The sequence below is a fragment of the Bos mutus genome, chromosome 8, assembly GCF_027580195.1.
Source record: "Bos mutus isolate GX-2022 chromosome 8, NWIPB_WYAK_1.1, whole genome shotgun sequence".
In the NCBI taxonomy this organism is placed as follows: domain Eukaryota; kingdom Metazoa; phylum Chordata; class Mammalia; order Artiodactyla; family Bovidae; genus Bos; species Bos mutus.
In genome coordinates this window covers 101,542,991-101,562,228 of record NC_091624.1, presented here as the reverse complement: position 1 = coordinate 101,562,228, position 19,238 = coordinate 101,542,991, and the positions used below count along the sequence as shown (strand labels likewise).

General features: G+C 41.1%; 1 protein-coding gene across 2 annotated transcripts in view; it reads left to right on the top strand.

The window, feature by feature from the left end:
* The window catches only part of INTS9 (integrator complex subunit 9), an 81,678-nt gene that overhangs the window by 33,370 nt on the left and 29,070 nt on the right, over window positions 1–19,238 (top strand). For both annotated transcript variants that reach the window (XM_070376012.1, XM_070376011.1), the window contains exons 2-4: window positions 5,907–6,034; window positions 15,255–15,315; window positions 18,338–18,400. In XM_070376012.1, coding sequence (XP_070232113.1) covers window positions 5,907–6,034; window positions 15,255–15,315; window positions 18,338–18,400 — 252 coding nt within the window. The remainder of the gene's footprint in view (window positions 1–5,906; window positions 6,035–15,254; window positions 15,316–18,337; window positions 18,401–19,238) is intronic.

The window sequence follows — 19,238 nt, the reverse complement described above, 5'->3', positions numbered from 1 at the left end:
CAAAAAGAAATCGACAAGTTCTTTTCTCCTAAGACTCAAAAGTAGGTAAAGATATAGGAGATGCTCTGGAGGCATTAGGTAAAATAATAAACTCGATCTGCTCTGTATACAACAGTTAGATTATATATTCCCAGTTTTCATGCACACTGGTTCATTTATTTAAAAAATCAACCATTCACACTATACTGTTACAAAGCAAGTTTCAATAAATATCAGCAAGTATGTATAAAATCTATTCCCTGCCCACAAGAAAGTTAGAAATCAATTACCAAAAGATAACCGTTACCACCTTTATATCTGAAAGTGAAACCAAGCACATGTACATATACAACACCCAATTCTTTGTGGCTCAAAGCAGAAATCACAATAGAAGTCACTAAGTCCTTAGAAATGGATTGAAAACTCAATGTGAATTTGAAAAATGCCTCCAGAGCATCACTTAGAGGGCTATCTGTAGCCTGAATGCGTAACTTAATGGGCTACACTGCACGTCCAACTGCAGGAATTTTTACAGATAAAACTTGAACAATAAAACCAAGAGTAGAAATTGAAAAGCAAAAATATATTTATGTTAATGATAATTGACTAGTTGGTTTTGAACTAAAGAAATAAAACATCTTAAACTGTAAAGGAAGAGCAAAAAAAATTAAAGAGAAATCAGTGCATTGCTTCTGGGTCAGAAAAACGTTGTTATATAGTAGAAATGGCAGCATTCCCTAAATACATAGCTTAAATGTAGCCTCCATTAAGATCCTTGGGAAGACTATTTTAGTAGTAAAGTCTTCATTCTAACTTGTTTTCAAATATTTCAATATAGTAAAACTACAGCATTGAGAGAAATGGAAAACAAAACCAAAAAAGGACAGTGGACAAAATAGAGATTTCAGAAATAGGTATTACAGGACTCCCAGGTGTTAAAAACTAAAGATGAGTTAAAGGTGGAAGAAGTTACATTTAATGAATTTTGCTATGATATTTAGAAAAATGGAATCATGTTTTTGTCGCAGTTGTGGGTAAGAGATAGATTTAAGACTCTCTATGAAAACAGTATTTTCAGAGATCAGATTGGTTTGTCAGCACAGTAGCCATTCTGCAGAAGTGTGTCAACATCAAAAGGAGGGCAGTGAAGAGAAACACAGAAAATGGACAGATGTTAAATCCGAGTGATGGGAGTTTATTGTACTAATTATGCTTATTTGTGTGTTTGAAATTTTCCATAATAAGATGGTTTTAAAGGAATGTAAGAGAATTGGAAATATGTTTACTAACTATAATTGATAAAAAAAAAAATTTACCCCCCAAATGTCAGTAATTCTAAAAAAAAAAATTATAAAACCTTATATTTGCTAGAATATTCACTTTTGCAGTAGTAACTGTTATCTTCCTGGAAGGAAAACTGCTAAGTCATTTCAGTCGTGTCCGACTCTGTGCGACCCCAGAGACAGCAGCCCACCAGGCTCCCCCGTCCCTGGGATTCTCCAGGCAAGAACACTGGAGTGGGTTGCCATTTCCTTCTCCAATGCATGAAAGTGAAAAGTGAAAGTGAAGTCGCTCAGTCGTGTCCGACCCTCAGCGACCCCATGGACTACAGCCTACCAGGCTCCTCCACCCATGGGATTTTCCAGGCAAGGGTACTGGAGTGGGGTGCCATTGCCTTCTCCAGGAAGGAAAACTAGCAATAGAAAAATATTTGTAAAATTGTTCGTTCACTTTACCTAGTCTTTTTATTTTTTAATTGATTGCCTGTGCTGTGTATTTATTTATTGGTTGGGCTGGGTCATCATTGCTGCATACAAGCTTTCTCTAGTTGCACAAGTCGGGGGCTACAGAAGGTGTGGCTTGTGGACTTAGTTGCTCGTGCGGGATCCTAACTTCCCTGTCTACAGACAGGGATTGAACCCATGTCTCCTTCATTGGCAGGTAAATTCTTAACCAGCTGGACCACTAGGGATGTCCCTGCCTAGTCTCATGGGATACACAGATGTCTAAAACATTAGTGAATGCCTCAATGAAATAGAATTTATTCTTTAAAATGCTGTAAATTTAGGTGTCCCCCCCAAAAAATAAGGCTTCCCTGGTGGCTCATAGGTTAAAGCGTCTGCCTCTAATGCAGGAGACCTGGGTTCCATCCCTGGGTCGGGAAGATCCCCTGGAGAAGGAAGTGGCAACCCACTCCAGTATTCTTGCCTGGAGAATCCCATGGATGGAGGAGCCTGGTGGGCTACAGTTCACGGGGTCGCAAAGAGTCGGACATGACTGAGCGACTTAACTTTCCTAACTTTCCCAAAAAATATTTCGGTAGCCTCTTCAGCCCCTTCTGTAACTACAGTAACAATGAGTACATACGGTATGTCAGGTTCTGTGTCTGTTCACTTAGTCCTCACAACTTGAGGAAGGTAGCGTTTATTACTAGATCTTGTAGATAAGGAAACTGTATCTTTGCAAAGTTAAGTAATTTTCCCAAAATCACATGTTAATAATGAGCATGACCAGTTTTTGAGCCCAGGCATTCTTGCTTCAAACTCCCTGCTTTAAATCATTTCTTCAAACTGTCTCCCAAAACTAAAGCATTTATCAAGTAGTTGATTTCCTGTTTAGGGTCATTTAATTGCTCCTAGATAGCCACTGCTAACATTTACTAACCTCTGTCTTGGTAGATTCCAGATGGTTTTGACCCTAATGCTAATGGGACTAAGCAGTGTAATGGATCTTCTGCTGTATGACTGATGATATTGTAAATAGGCACAGCCTTTTTTGGAAAACATTTTGGCAGCATATTTCAAGAGCCATAAAATGCTCATATTTTTTTGACCTAGTTAATGCCACTTCTGGAAATCCTCTGAAGAAACAGTCCAGTGTGGAAAAAGCCTTGAGCGCTAAAGTTAACACTACAACCGTATTTGTGATAGAGCAACCTAGTTCAGTTCAGTTCAGTCACTCAGTCGTGTCCGACTCTTCGAGACCCCATGAATCGCAGCACCTAAAGCGACCCTAAATGTTCAACAGCAAAAGAATGATTAAACAAGTGATGGTGTATTGCAGCCAGTAAAGATGAAGTGCGATGTAATGACAGACAAAGAAAATACAGCTGTCAGTCTTAAGAGCAGCACACAGAGGAGTAGTGCACTAAAATTATAGCTTTTACAAATATGAAGAAAGTCAGGGACTGGAAAAATGCTGGTGAGGAGTATTTTTCAAAATTTTTGTCATCTTTTTTCTACTTATAAAGTCACATGATTACTTACTGTTTTTGTGCATTACTCTCCTAAGCCTCACTAGATTATCATCTACTTGGTGATTGTTCACAACTGCATGTTGGAAACAGGCAGAGAGCATCAGTGGAGCAGAGAAACTTCGGGAACCTTGCCAGGTGGCTCATTGACTGGTGACAATTACTCTTGTCTCAGCAGACTGAGCTGACCCTCACAAAATGAGCAGTGCGGTTTGGGAAGCAGGAGTAAGGTCTCTGGAGTCGGGAGAACTTGCTGTGTGTCTTTGGCTGTCTTCTCAGCCCCTTCAATTGTGTAAAAAGCTCTATTTCCTGACTCACAAAATTGGAGCTACTGACATCAAAGCCTGGCACTCTTAGTAGAGGCTCTGGGAGTGTCTTGCAGTCGGTTATGGCCCTTATGAAGTGGTCCTGGTCTTTTTTTATCCTTGGATGACAGGAGCAGTTAGATGGCTAACTTCCTTAGCCTGAAATCTGAGCAGCAGCTTTGCCATGTCCATTTTCTGTCTTCTATTGCAGCTTGTTATCCGTGGTTTAAAGATGAAGATCAAAGAGATTTGTCATTCGATGTGGCTGGCTAAATTTTCAGCTTTGTTTTAGTTATATATATTTTTCTGATTACAAAAGTATGGTAAATGCTGGTCAAGCATTGAGAAGATGCAAAAAGCTGAAAGACGATAATTACACTAATCTTTCTACCCAGAAATAATCATTATTAGATACATTCCAATTCTTTTAGGTTTTTCAGAATATCTGGTTTGTTTTTTTATAGGAGAACTCTTATTAGAACCCCTGTTATGTTTGGGGCACAGGTTGCTCTGTGTTCATTTTGAGATAGTTTATCTTTAATTTATACATGATTCCTAGATAAGTGTGAAGACCAAGCTGGCAATAGGAAACAGATGGAGAAAGGGCGGGGGTGGATAGCTCTGCCTTGATTAGTTGGAAAATATATTCTGTAGTTCTGATAGCTCTTAAGGAATGAACTTAAGGTAAAGTATAATTACCCAAATCATGCTTCCTGGACTTTTTTAGTACTTTCTTGCTACTGTTTTTATTGTAAGTAACCCTGTACTATTTTAGGCCATGAGTTGTGAATTATACAATGAAAAATACAATTATCTTATATAAACTTGGAATAAAGAAGCTTGCAAGGGACTTCTCTGGCAGTCCAGTGGATAGGACTCTGCACTTCCACTACAAGGGACCTGGGCTTGATCCCTGGTTGCAGAACTAAAATCTGGAAGCCACACAGCGTGGCCAGAAAAGAAGCTTGCAAAATACCCAAAATTTCTTGGCTCTCGGCCTTATCAGTTTTAGAAACTGCGGTTTTAAAAAGTCATCGGTTCCTGTACTGTCTTCTGGAGAAAAGTAGGAAATGTATCCAGTGGTAGAACCAGCAGAGCAACCAGTACCTGTGAAGACTTAGCCGGAGCTGCGGTGGCCATGTGGGACAGCAGTGGTGTTGCATTACCTGTGTGTGTATGGGTGCTCAGTCACATCCGACTCTCGGCAGCCACATGGACTGTAGCTCACCGGGCTCCTCTGTCCATGGGATTCTCCAGGCAAGAATACCGGAGCAGGTTGCCATTTCCTTCTCCAGGGCATCTTCCTGAACCCAGGGATTGAAACCGTGTCTCCTGCATTGGCAGGTAGATTCTTTACCACTGTGACACCCGGGAAGTCCCACTTTACCCTGATTTTTACTTAAATCAGAAAGAAAAATGTGTCTGTCCAGAGATGAAGAACATTGATCCTTCCATTTTCTGGACTTTGCTGTTCAAGAGAGGCTTCTGTAAGATGACTTAAAACGTGAGAGAAAAGGTCTTTTTTCTCTTCTTTCATTTTTTCCTTCAGAGCAGCAGTCAAATTATAAAAGGTGACACAGAGTCCATCCCATATAAATAATTCTCAGTGTGGTGCATCTGTCATCTCCACTCCATTGAGGAAGACGTGAAGAGTGCTTGCAGTCGGCGTGTTGGTTTGCCCTGTCACCTTGGTGGCTCCTGTCCCTGTGACCTCTGAGGTCTGCTGCCACAAGCAGGAGGCTCCTGAGTGGTTGGGAGTTGGTGTTCGTCACTCCCGCCTGGTATCTGCACATCAGGGAGGTCATTTGTCCTGACAAGGCTGAGCCATTAGGAGCCGTTACCCTAAGGCTTGTTTGTTTACCTTTGCCCAGCGTTTCCTCCTAAAGGAAAGTCATCTGACTTATTTACAGAGGAGAAAACTTAACCTGTAGCACAGTTTGAGATTCCAGCTTGGAATTTAATTTGACTTCACACAGTGGACACAACTGAGCAACTTTGACTCTATTTCACTTTCACACAGTACTTAGGGATGGTGGGATAGGGGGGTTTGAATGTGTCATGTGAGAATGGAGCAGAAAACTACAGCCTGGAAACCATCTATTTGGAATAACCTCGGCCTCTCTGAAACTCTGCTTGCCTAAGATGTAAATTGGCACCCTACAAAGAACTGGATATGATCGGGGTAGAGAATGCTGAATGTGAGGGGAAGTGGTATCCAGAGCTGTGAAAGGGAGGAAACCATATAGAAAGTTAGCTGAATTTACACCCTATTGTAATGAGAGAAGATGGTCAGCTTTATTTAATTCACTATATTTTTGAGACTTCTTCTGTAATTGATTATTGACAAAAGTTTTTTTTTTTCTTTTCAGTATTGCCTGTCAGGGCACCCAACCTTACCATGCAACGTGCTCAAATTCAAATCAACCACCATTATGTTGGACTGTGGATTGGACATGACTTCCACCCTCAACTTCCTTCCTTTGCCACTTGTTCAAAGGTGTGTACTGATGTATCTGAAATAGACTGGGCTTTAGTTGGCTGAAAAATGGTCCCCAGTAGCATCAAGATGGCAGTGCCCTGTGTGTTGTCCAGAGTTTACTTGGTTCCCTTAAAAACGTTCTTAAAATAATATTCTTTGGCTGGGTTGATGGAAAGTGTTGTATTGATTTATTGATTGACGTCTTTATTACAACTTCTTCTGAGCTTCTGTAAAATGTTCCTGCAACTGCTCAGTGCAAGTGAGGTCATGTATATTTCATCTTTCTTGCTAATTCATGTAGGAGCAGATAAATGGTCAACTGATAAGCCCCAGGAATTGAATTTTAGAATCATTTGCAAGGACTTGACATCATAAAGCCTGACATTTGTTTTTGGTAGGTATCTATGTATTAGATATCTATTAGTATCTGATACTGCAGAAGGCAATGGCAACCCAATCAGGTACTCTTGCCTGGAAAATCCCATGGATGGAGGAGCCTGGTAGGCTACAGTCCCTGAGGTCATGAAGAGTCAGACACAACTGACCGACTTCACTTTCAGTTTTCACTTTCATGCATTAGAGAAGGAAGTGGCAACCCACTTCAGTGTTCTTCCCTGGAGAATCCCAGGGACAGAGGAGCCTGGTGGGCTGCCGTCTATGAGGTCGCACAGAGTCGGACACGACTGAAGTGACGTAGCAGCAGCAGTATCTGATACTGATCATCTGTAGATATCACAGAATCACATATGAAGCCAAAGTCCTTGTCTTAAAGCAGACAGATTACCCCAAGCCTACAGGCAGCACTGTTCACTCTTACGAAGACCTTGTCTAAGAGATCAGTTTTCCAACTTGCTGCTGTTTAGAAGCAGCAATTTATAAAAGAAGCGGATCCTTTTAGAAGCAGATGTTCTTGCCTGGAGAATCCCAGGGACGGCGGAGCCTGGTGGGCTGCCGTCTATGGGGTTGCACAGAGTCGGACACGACTGAAGTGCCTTAGCAGCAGCAGCATACTCCCAGTAGCAAAAAGCAAAAAGCATACTCCCAGAAGCCATCTCAAGCAGATTTAAGAACTTAAAAGCTTAACAAGCTAGGTAAACCATCTCATGTGTTCTCATTCACTGCTGAAGAATTCACTGTGTTCAGTGATTATTCATAATGATAACCCTATGAACCTTCTAGAAAAGGTATAATTAAAATGGATTGACTTTTTTCTGAGATAAGGCATACAGCAGTGACTCAGTGGTAGAGAATCCACCTGCCAATGCAGGAAATGCAGGTTTGATCCTTGGATCGGGAAGATCCCCTGGAGTAGGAAATAGCGACCCACTCCAGCGTTCTTGCCTGGGAAATCCCATGGACAGAGGAACCTGGCAGACCACAGTCAATGAGGTTACAAAGAGTCAGACGTGCCTGAGAGACTAAACAACAACAGAGGCATGAGGTAAGGTGGTGGGACAAGATCAAAGAGAATTCCAGATTCCATTTTATGCATAACTGATAGCATTCAGTTATAATCACACCCAGCACTTAGAAGTACATTTACCATCCACTGATATTATCCAAAAGAGAAAAGAAGTGTATTCAGAATTGATTCAGGAACTGTAGGTGTCACATGTATTTCTTGACAACAATGATGAACAAGTTTTTCCTTATTAAAATAGCCTAATATCATTGTCTGTTTCCCTCCAATGATTAAAATGTTCATTCCCTTGATGTTAAAAATCTGCAGTGTCCTGGACCACAGGACACAGACAAGAACGGGACAGCTCTTCTTTCCTCACGGAATTTGTAGTCCATCAGGAGAAAAAGAATTACACTGCTGAAGATTTAGTTATACTTGTGTTACAAAAATAACTGTCTATGTATTTGTGATAAATACTAAAAAAAAGAAAAAGCAGGCTATGCTGAGGGTTCCCAAAAGGGCACCCACATACTCTGTAGGGCCATGGGTCATCTAGGTATTCAAACCTGGGTTGTGTAGATAGTCCTCGCTGCATGTTTTCCCTGTCCTGTTCATTCCTGTCTTTAACCAGTTCTGTGTTCTCAAGTAGATAGAAAATCTGCTTCTACCCTCTCTTCTTGTCATTGTTTTTTTCTCAGAGGGACATTATACTAATGGGACGATTAGCAGCCCATGGCAGTTCCCCACAAAAAGTGTCTTCATTTGCTCAAAATTTTGGCAATCTACTTGGCTGAAATACTAATAGTATCCCCAGTCCCCGCCCCCCCACCTCTTTGTCCTGCTTTGTTGGTCTTCAGAGCACTTCTCGTTGTATCATACAGACATATTTGCTTTACATATCGTTGTCTTCTCTAATGAGAGACAAGTTTTATAAGGGCAGAGATTTTGTTTGCTCTCTGTTGTATCCCCAGTGCCTAAAATAGTTCCTGATATGCAGTAGCTGCTCAGTAAATATTTGTGATAATGAATAAATCACTTTATCTTCTCTGGTTTTCAACCCTTCTCGCCTCTGAGTCATTTCACTTTTATAATCTTTCCTTTATCTTGAATCTTTGCATCTTGACTTATTCCTTCCCATTTAATTATGCTCAATCACTTCTAACTTAAAATTTTTTTTTAAGTTCTCTCAGCTCCACTGTCCCCTTCAGCATTCCTGCTCCTCTCCCATCTGCTTTGCCCACACAACCCACCAGGACATCTCTCAGTAAAATCACAGATGACTTCCATGTCATTAGCTATTATACTCAGTTGTCACCCTCATTCTCCTCGGCCATTAGCATCACTCTCCTCCATGATCATGCCATCCTGGTTTTCTTTACTTCTCTGACTCTTCCTCTCCTGTCTCCTTTCGGGATTCAGTTTCCTCCATCTAGCCATCACACATCAGAATTCTAAAGTACTCGGTGCTTAGCCACAGAGCCTCCACCAAGGGAATTTAATAAATGCTCAAGGCCTCGATAACCATCCAGACAGTCACTTACAAATGTATATTTTTCAGTTAATAATGCTCTTCTGAGTTCCACATTCATAAATCCAAAACACCTACTCGGCTTCTGTCTTTGGATGTACCTTTGAAAGCACTTCAGAACTCAGCATGCCTCAGACTGAAATCGTGATTAGACTTGGTCCAGAAGAGGAGAACCGACCCTCCCAGACCTGGTCCCGCCCGTTGCTGCCCTGTCTTAGGAAAGGGCATCCTGATAGAAAGGCCAGAGAACTGGCAGTTCCCCAGATGCCGCCTTCCTCCCTCCCTGCACCCGGTCTTCCGTTTGTTGTTGCAGCTGTTGTGTAGTCACTGAGTCATGTCTGACTCTCTTGCGACCCCATGAACTCTTTTGGGCAGGCTCCTCTGACCATGGGGTTTCCCAGACAAGAATACTGGAGTGGGGATGCCGTTTTCTCCTCCAGGGGATCTTCCTGACCCAGGGATTGAACCCAAGTCTCCTGCATTGGCAGGTGGGTTCTTTACTACTGAGCCACCAGAGAAGCCAAATCTTTCATTGAGCCTTGTCATTTTTCACCTCCTAGATAGTGCTAGACTCCCGTCACTTCTCATAAGTGGTACTGTGGTGGCCGTCATCCTCTTTTACATGCATTACTGCCGAAGCCTTCTGACCAGTTTCTTCAATTCTGTCCTTGCCCCTGTATGAATCCAGAGTCTTCTTTTTTTGTAATGTTTTATTTTGGAGTTACTTCAGATTATGGAAAAGTTGCAAGAATAGTACACACAATTCCCAATTATTGTTACCAGTTATTGACATTTTATCACATTCACTTTATCACTTCCTCTTAATACATACATATATAGTTTTCTCTGACCCATTTGAAAGATACAGACAGGATGCTTCTTTGCCCCTTAAATACTCAAGTTCCTGTTTTATAAGAGGACATTCTCTACATAACCACAGCACAATAATCAAAATCCAGAAACTTACATTGATATCATCCTAATATCTGAGCTATATTGGGCTTCCCAGGTGTCACTACTTGTAAAAAACCTGCCTGCTAATGCAGCAGACATAAGAAACGCAGTTCACCTCTTACACTGTTGGTGGGAATGCAAACTAGTACAGCCACTGTGGAGAACAGTGTGGAGGTTCCTTAAAAAACTGGAAATAGAACTGCCATACGACCCAGCAATCCCACTGCTGGACATACACACTGAGGAAACCAGAATTGAAAGAGACACGTGTACCCCAATGTTCATCACAGCACTGTTTATAATAGTCAGGACATGGAAGCAACCTAGATGTCCATCAGCAGACGAGAGAATAAGAAAGCTGTGGTACATATACACAATGGAGTATTACTCAGCCATTAAAAAGAATACATTTGAATCAGTTCTAATAAGGTAGATGAAACTGGAGCCTATTACACAGAGCGAAGTAAGTCAGAAAGAAAAACACCACAGTATATTAACGCATATATATGGAATTTAGAAAGATGGTAATGATGACCCTATATGCAAGACAGCAAAAGAGACCTAGATGTAAAGAATAGTCTTTTGGACTCTGTGGGAGAAGGTGAAGGTGGGATGACTTGAGAGAATAACATTGAAACATGTATATTACCATATGTGAAAAAGATCACCAGTCCAGGTTCGATGCATGAGACAGGGTGCTCAGGGCTGGTGCACTGGGATGACCCTGAGGGATGGGATGAGAGGGAGGTAGGAGGGAGGGTCAGGATGGGGAACACATGTCCACCCATGGCTGATTTATGTCAATGTATGGCAAAAACCACCACAATATTGTAATTAGCCTCCAATTAAAATAAATTTTAAAAAATAAAAAATTAGAGGAAAAAAAAAAAAAGAAACGCGGTTCAATCTCTGGGTCAGGAAGATGCCCTGGAGAAGGGCATGGCAACCCACTCCTATTTTCTTGCCTGGGAAATCCAGTGGAGAGAAGAGCCTGGCGGTCTACTGTCCATGGGGTCGCAAAGAGTCGGACATGGCAGAAGCAACTTAACACCTTATTTATATTTCCCAAGCTACACCAGCTCATATTTCTCTGTAATGCCTTTTATAGCAAAAAAGAAAAGTAACTTACTGGTCCAGGGTTCAATCCAGATGACATTGCATTCAGTCATGTCTTCACAGCCCTGTGTCTTTGATGACCTTGCCATTTTTAGGAGTACAGGCCAATTATTTTATGTAACGTCTTTCAGTTTGGGTTTGTCTCGTGATTCTTCACAGTGAGGTTGGGCTTACTGTTTTTGGTAGGATTACCACACAAATGGTGGCACATGTTTTCAGAGGGTACTTGATGTCAGTTTTCTCCAGAATCACCTTTTATTAACAGAAAGACTGATCTAATCTCGTCTCTCATCTGTTTAAGATCTTTCAGTGGATTTTTCATTGCTTTTAGGTTAAGTACCAAGTTCCTCTTGGTACATTTGATACCCTTCTAGTCTCCTGCTCTTTGTATTCCTTCAGTTTCAAAGACTTCTCCCCTACCTGGGAGCAGTCTACACAGATTGTTCCTTCAGCCAAGAAGGCTCTCCACCCTTCCCCCATCCCACCTTTGCCTTAGCCTACCTGCTAAGCAGGAGCTCCTCTCTGAAATAATTTCTGATACCCCTTGCTACATGGGAAGGACAGAGAGATGGCATTTTTGTTGGTTGAGGGGGAGAGTAGTGTATATGGGACTCTCCATGAAATTTCATTTGAATGACCTTTTTTAAGACATCCATACTGAAGGCTGGTGAGAGTGATTGGGCTTTGCAGCTATCTTCTTGCTCTGTTCCCTCCAAACCCTGCCCTTTGATCCCACTACAGATGGTTCAGTGATGAAGAACCTGCCTGCCAGCACAGGAGATGCGGGTTCCATCCCTGGGTTGGGAGGATCCCCTGGAGGAGGAAATGGCAACCCATTTCAGTATTCTTGCCTGGGAAACCCTATGGGCAGAGGAGCCTGGTGGGCTACAGTCCATGGGGTCGCAAAGAGTCAGATACAGTGAAGGACAAATCACCACACATACACACACAAACACACACACACACACACTGCCCCCTTGACTTCCCAACATCCAGATCTCAGCTCGATCAGCAGGGACTCAAGGGGTCCCGATGCTGCCTAGATCACTCTCGTGTTAGGAGACTTCGTGGTGCTTTGTGTGACGCTGCCTCATCATTAGTAACAGCTTGCTCTCTGTGTGTGTGACTACTTGATCAGTTTCCCCTACCCTGTCAGGATGACAGGCACATTTTGCTCGTGGTCAGTATCACCAGCCTCTGAGTGCCTGACACATAAATCAAGACTCATGAATGAACAAGTGAAGATGAATACCTCTTTCCCGCTTCAACACTTCACTAAATGATGAGGCCGTTCCCTATCCCTCTTTCTGTCTTCACCTCGTGCTCCTGTTCCGTGTTCCTGCTCTCTCACACCTCTGCGCACTGTCACAATTGCCCTTCCTGTATGAACCATAGTACCTGTGCGCTCCCTGTCGGAGCGTTTATTTTAATCCATTGTAATTGCTGTTTACCGTCTCCCTGTACTGCAGTGCAAGCTCCTCAAACTCAAGGGTTATTTATTGCCATATCCCTCTACTTTGCCTATTTTAATCAAGAGTAAGCTTTTATATATTTTGAATGAATGAATGTAGTCATGCCTCTCGCACTATTTCCTGATTATAAAAGTAATGCATTTCAAAGCCGGAAAATGGGAAAATGAAACATATAAAGAGAAAATGAATTGGATACCATGTTCATTCTACCTTTCACTATTTTTCTAGACAATAGGTTATTTTCAAATACCTTAGGTTGTTTATTTAGTTACTTATACTTTACCTGTTTTTAAAACTAGTAAAAAATTTTTTGTATACATATTTTTTTGACTAACATTTTTTATTGGCGCCCTTTTTTCCCATAGAAATTATTGTTAAATAGTGGGTACAAAGATGTGTTCATCTGTAGTCAGAATTTTTCTAATATCATTACCTCCCATATTTCTTTAATGTAGATTTTTGTGAAGAGACTTGTTTCCTTGTTCAAAAAATTTACATGGCGAAATTTTGTAATCATTAAGAACAAAGTAGTACATTTCTTCCTCTTGGGTAGCTTAACATTTACTAGCTCTTCATAGTTTAGTCATTAACCTAATTGGACCTAGAAACAAAGCCTTTGCATCTCTATAGTCAGCGTCCGTTTGCCGCCGGGGCTACGTTTCTGTGCCCCTTTATCTTTGGCACTATTGTTACAACGTGGTCAGGCTCTTTGAGCCTTCAGTCCCATCTACAGGCAATTTCTCAAATCCAAAATAACTCCAGATATTTCATAGAACTCTTTGATGTTATAAACAATGTTTAGCCAACAATAATACCTGAAATTTTTACTTTTAAAAAAATTGTTTTTTAATAAGCAGCAAATGGATTTTCCTGGTGGCTCACACGGTAAAAAAAATCTGCCTGAAGTGCAGGAGACACAGGTTTGATCCTTGGGTGAGGAAGATCCCCTGGAGAAGGAAATGGCAACCCACTCCAATATTCTTGCCTGGGAAATCCCATGGACAGAGGAGCCTGACGGGCTACGGTCCTTGGGATCTCAAAGAGTCGGATGCGACTGAGCACAGCAGCATACCATTTCTAATCACTTGTTGAGGACAAAACTAATTGAATCAATCATCTGTAATTTGAAGGCTGAGTTGTGTGTGTCCAGTAGGGAACAAACAGGATACAAGTCCTCTGATCCAGTTCTCTTTGTAAAGGGAAGTGGACATTTATAACCTTCCTGTAAAGAGTCCACGTGCATGAAATGAGAATAGTATTGAGACTGGCCTATCATTACACTTTTATTAGAATGCTTGGTTTTTTAATCTGATCTGGTAGTAAATATTTTTTTTAAAAAGTCTCTAAGTGAAGGTACACATGTGACTATGAAATGAAATGGAAATTCAACATCTAATGGTAATAGAGTATTTTTCTGAGAAAACTCCAAGCATTTTTTTTAAGTTTTTCAGATATAATTTATGCCAGCCAAATTTGATTCTCCTAGTAGTTATTTTCATTCTCAAGAATGAAATTCAGAATTCTCACTTTTTGACTAATAAAGGCAAAATGTCAACAGAGAATCTAGGCAAAGGGTATGTGGGACTTCATTGTATTTATATTCTTAACAGCTTTTCTGTGAACTAGGAATTATGTCAAATTCTTACCTTTTTGCTAAAATCAGATGCATATATATATATATATATATATATAAATCAGGTTTTTAATCTTTCCTGGAAGATTGACAAATATTTCACATTATTTGTTTCAATTTGACTTTCATACCTAGCACCTAATTACAAAGTCAGAATTTGATGATAATCAGTTTAGCAAGAGGATAAAGTACTATACATTCATTTGGTTTGGGGTTATAGGGTCTTTTAGTCCCACACCCATACTTTGCCCTTTATTTTTTAATTTAATTTTGTGTTGAAGTGCTGAAATCCTTTTGCAATCTACCTTGTGCTTCTGATGTGTTTTCTTCACATATCACCTTGGTCATTAAGTTTTTCTTTTTACCAACATTTTTTTTTTCTCCCAAAGTGTTTGCGTTTTCAGCCTCCAGTGTAATTCTTCTGGTCAGCTCGTAGCACTCAGTTAAATTCTGAGCTTGCCAAAGTGAATGATTTCTGGTTCAGATTTCTTTGATATAACATATATGTGAAATTAACCTCACCTTCTAGAAGTTGCTCACTGAGATACGGTGTTGTTTTATAACACTGAGAAAAGCTAGCTTCATTTGCCAGAATTGGAAACTCAAGGTACAGGTAACAAGTGACTAATTCATTTAAGCAATGAATCCAGAGGTGACTTTGAGCCGAATTCTGATTTTCATTTGTGGTAAATTCTGGTTGGTAGGCAGCTAAGTGTTCTTGACAGACACCTGACCTCTCTGAGCCTATTTTGTCCTCCGCAATATGAGGGTCCCATTCGGCCTTCCCCTCAGGCCTGTTGTCAAACGCAAGCAAGGAGAAGTCAGGGCCAGTGACTGCAAAACTATACAATGCTGTCGTGCCTCATCTTTCTTTTTTCTCTTCATTATTCTGCATAGCATTCTTTTAATTTTCCCAATTGAGGGCAGAACTCTTTCACTTTTTAATGTTCCATTGCCACATAATTCTTAAGCTTGATACCACTTGGTTACTTTTCATCTTTCTGATTGTTATTTTGGGTGAGCCTTGCTGCCACTCCTTTCAACTGTTTTTCATTTTGTGGAGCCGGTACAGTCACCATGAAATCACTGAGGATTATAATCTATTTAGGATAATTTAATCTTTTGTTTTGCAGTCCCAGACTGTCCAATCTTCCTGGCTGGTCCCTAAAGGATGGAAACGCTTTCTTGGACAAGGTAATGATAAGCTGAAGTGTATCTGCACCCACTGGGAAGCCATCTTGTCGTTCTGCAGTCACCCGACAGTAATGTGACTACTGGGTTCATTTCTTCCCCTTGGTCTTCTCCCTAAAAACTCCTGTGACCCATGTAGAGTCTTCAGTACTTGGTAATTACTGTTTTTAAGAGCTTTTTAAGGAGTCTTGGTGTTCAGACACAGATCCAGTTTTCTCATGTGTAAAATCTAGGGACTTCAGCTGGAAATACATTTTATCACCCCAAAAAGAAAGCTATTATTTCTAGAATTGTGATGAGTGTTTCATTGGCATTGCTTGTTTAGAGAATTCCGTCCAGCTCATTTCGTTTTGAGGCTATACTGACTCTTCCTGTAAGGAGTGAACTTTTTTTAAAAATAACTTTAAAGCCCACCAAACACTGTTGAGTTTTAAACGGCTCTCCTAGGGGCCAGGTCACATAGGGCATTGTCAAAACTTTGAATCTTCTTTAGGTAACGAAGGGCCACAGAGGTTGCTGCAGGCAGCGTCATCCTCTGCTCAGACCACTTTGACTGCAGAGTGGAGAATAGACTGAGGAGCCAAGTGTTTCACTTCTAGGCCATGTGCTCTGGGGCCGTGAGAGGGAATCACGTGTTCAAGTAAACGTGAACAAAGGGCCTTCCAGTCTATGATCGTAGCCTGGCATGGATACTCTTATAATTTGTGAAAAAAGAACATGGTTCTTTTAACACGAATCACTTTCACTTTTCACTTTCATGCATTGGAGAAGGAAATGGCAACCCACTCCAGTGTTCTTGCCTGGAGAATCCCAGGGACAGAGGAGCCTGGTAGGAGGCTGTCTATGGGGTCACACAGAGTCAGACACAACTGAAGCGACTTAGCAGCAGCATCAGCAGGAATTTGGAGTTCTCTTAATGACTTTAATTGCTAACTAGGCCTAAACTGAATGACTCAAATTACTTTTTATTTTTTTCAAGGCTGTTAAATTTTTGCCATTAGATTGTCTTCATGGTATGTCCTTCCTCAGATCAATTTTAGGCATTTAAGTTCCATGTGAGAGACCAGAGATACAAAACAAAAGTTAAAACTTATCTAGCCAAATTTTCTTCTGAAAAAAATGAGAGATAAAGGAAGATTAGACACTGTAAAGCTTATCCATGCCATTCTTAGACCTCCATGTCATTGTTCCTCTCCCCAGTTTCATAATTAAAAGACTGAATATGAGGATCCTTAAAATGATTCATCTGAGTAAGGCATTTCCTTCTCCTAATAGATATTGTTAAATAAAGAGGAGCTCTTTTTACAGAATTAATTCCTGTACCTGCCCCCTCACCCCGGCTTCAAGTGCAAGCCAGATGCATGACTTGAAATCAGATTTCCCTCATAGCCTAACTATAAAATTAGGTGACATTCAAGAACCTGTACACCTGATGAAATTTCAGCCTGTGTCTCTTGCTGGCTGTAAATCATTGTTCCCAGAGAAAGGCTCAGAAGCATCCCATTACCCATGCATTGTGAGCAAGATGACTCGCATGTGTCTGTGGGAGCATTTCATTAGGAGGGAGTGGCGAATAAAATACAGTGACATTGTAAGTGCTCAGAATGGCAAATACGCTGCTCCAGGCCAGGAAAGATGAGCACCTCAGAGGAGGATCTGTCAGGCGAGGTAGACAGACCCCGCACCCTGGTACATGGCAGGGCATGGGGAGTGTGGGGAAGAAGATTACACAACCGATGAAAGGCTGGGCAGTGCTTTGCAGTTTCCCATGATCTGTCTTTAATCGTTTTTAATCTCATCCCAAGGGAATTGGGGGTCTTCCTCCATTAACCGCAATTGCTCATTTGTTTTTCACTGGCAGGTATATTGTAATTACAAATGGTTTCAGTCTCTTTCTGCCTCTGCATTTCACTGGTTAAATGGTAGTCATATAAGGAGAAGAACCGGAATTTACAATGGAAGGCAAGAGTAGAAAATGTTCTCTAAGCTTCTGATAGGAGACTTGTAAAATTCAAAAGGAATTTTACAGCTGCTGGCATTTGTATGGCTTTGCCTGACAGTTTTTTCCTGAAGCTCCCCTAGATGCAGAAATTGCTGTATAAATATCCCAGGTCCCTTGCCTCTGGGTAGAATCACTCCTGGGTGTACGTTTGATACCGTTTCTCAGAGTCTCCCCTTTGCCCACGGTGGAATGTGGCTGTGTGACACATCTATTATCGGCCAGCTTCTTTGCCCTTTATCACTTGCCCTTCCTCCTGCTGTTTTTTTTTTTTTATCACTTGCCCTTCCTCCTGCTATTTTTTTTTTTTTTTTAGCACCTCTCTTATAAGCTTTCACACACCCTTTTCTCAGGGTCTGTTTGTGAAAGAATTTGAAGGAAGATAGGCCTATTAAATACTGTAGGTCATGGGCAGTGTGGGGAGTTGCAGTGTATAAATACAGCGTTTTCTTTTGAATGGTGGTGGGGGTGTGATTTAATCCCTATCCTGTATTCTTCATCTCCTTCCTTATTTGCCCCTCAAACCTTGGTAGGAGGAGAAAGGGGTTCCAGTTCATTTATCTGCACTCTGGACTCCCAGTCTAATTGCAGAACAGAATCACGAGACACGCTTGTCATGGATATAGGTTCCATGTCTGATCCCTTAGATCTTAGGTAAAACCCAGGAGTCTGCTTCCATCACTGTCTGTTCCAGATCATTCTGATATTGCTGGTGTAGTTCATATAACTATTATTTGGAAAGCTCTGGGTCGGAGTTGTGGAAGCAGCCTGTCTCCACACATGGCTTCCTTAAAGAAGCATCAAGAAATGTGCATGCACGCCCTGATTTTTTTAATACTGAGTAAAATGTTCAGCTGCCCTGAGCTTAAACAAGAACCAGTTGACCTAATAACCTTCTCCCACTTTCCTCCAACTCCAGCCTTCTGCAACACTTCAAAGAGAGTCTGGTTTGGGGATGGAATTTCTTTGGCACTGTGTTTATTGACCCATCTCGTCCTAGAATTTTTTTTCTTTCATGTCTTTTAGGAGCTAAAGGAGTGCTCAGGTCATGTATTTGTGGATTCTGTACCCGAATTCTGCCTACCAGAGGTAAGAGTGAAGTGAATCTTATTGTAGGAAGAAAGCATTTCTGATCATGTCTCAAAGTGAAGACAAGAAATAATTTTAAGGGGCTGAACTTCTTATTTTGAAATCAAAATGAATCTTATCCTAGGCACTTTATTATACGACTAAAATTCGATCATTTAGGAGCTTTTTGTATTGTCCATAAATCACTGAAGTCATTCTCTTCCTAGCTCTTTTTATAATCCCCAGTGACATTCACACTGGGGCATAGTGTTGAGCAGGGTAAAGAATAACCTAAGTCTTTCAGTTTTGTAATTACAGTCATCCCGTAGTATCTGAGGGGATGGGTTCTAGGAGCCCCCATGAGTACCAAAATCCACAGATGCTCAAGCGCGCGACATGATGGAGTACGATGAATAGAGTACACCCTCCGAATCTACAGGTTTCACATCCAGGATTGCAGTGGGCCCATTGGATAATGCCTCTGTCTTAGGTTAGCCAGACTTTTTCTAGTCTTGGGTAATTGGGAATTGCTGTTATTCCACTAGTACAGTAAACTGGAAAACTTCTTGCTGACTTAATAACACATGAAATTTTGCTTGAAATTCAGATTCTGAACTGAGTTACGGATATCTGTTGCTTACATATTATCATCACAATGAGACTTGTTATAAGTGTCTGAGTCCAGTTCCATTGTTTTAAAGGAAACAAAGATCAGTTTGCATTAGTCTTAAAGGAAACATCTCAACTGACAGGGCTAATCCCCAGAGTGGCCTGGGTGGAGTTCTCAGCACAAAGGAGAACTGTGGGGATGCCAGTAGCCTGTCCAGGTTCCTGGGCAAATAACTGAGAAGCCACATTC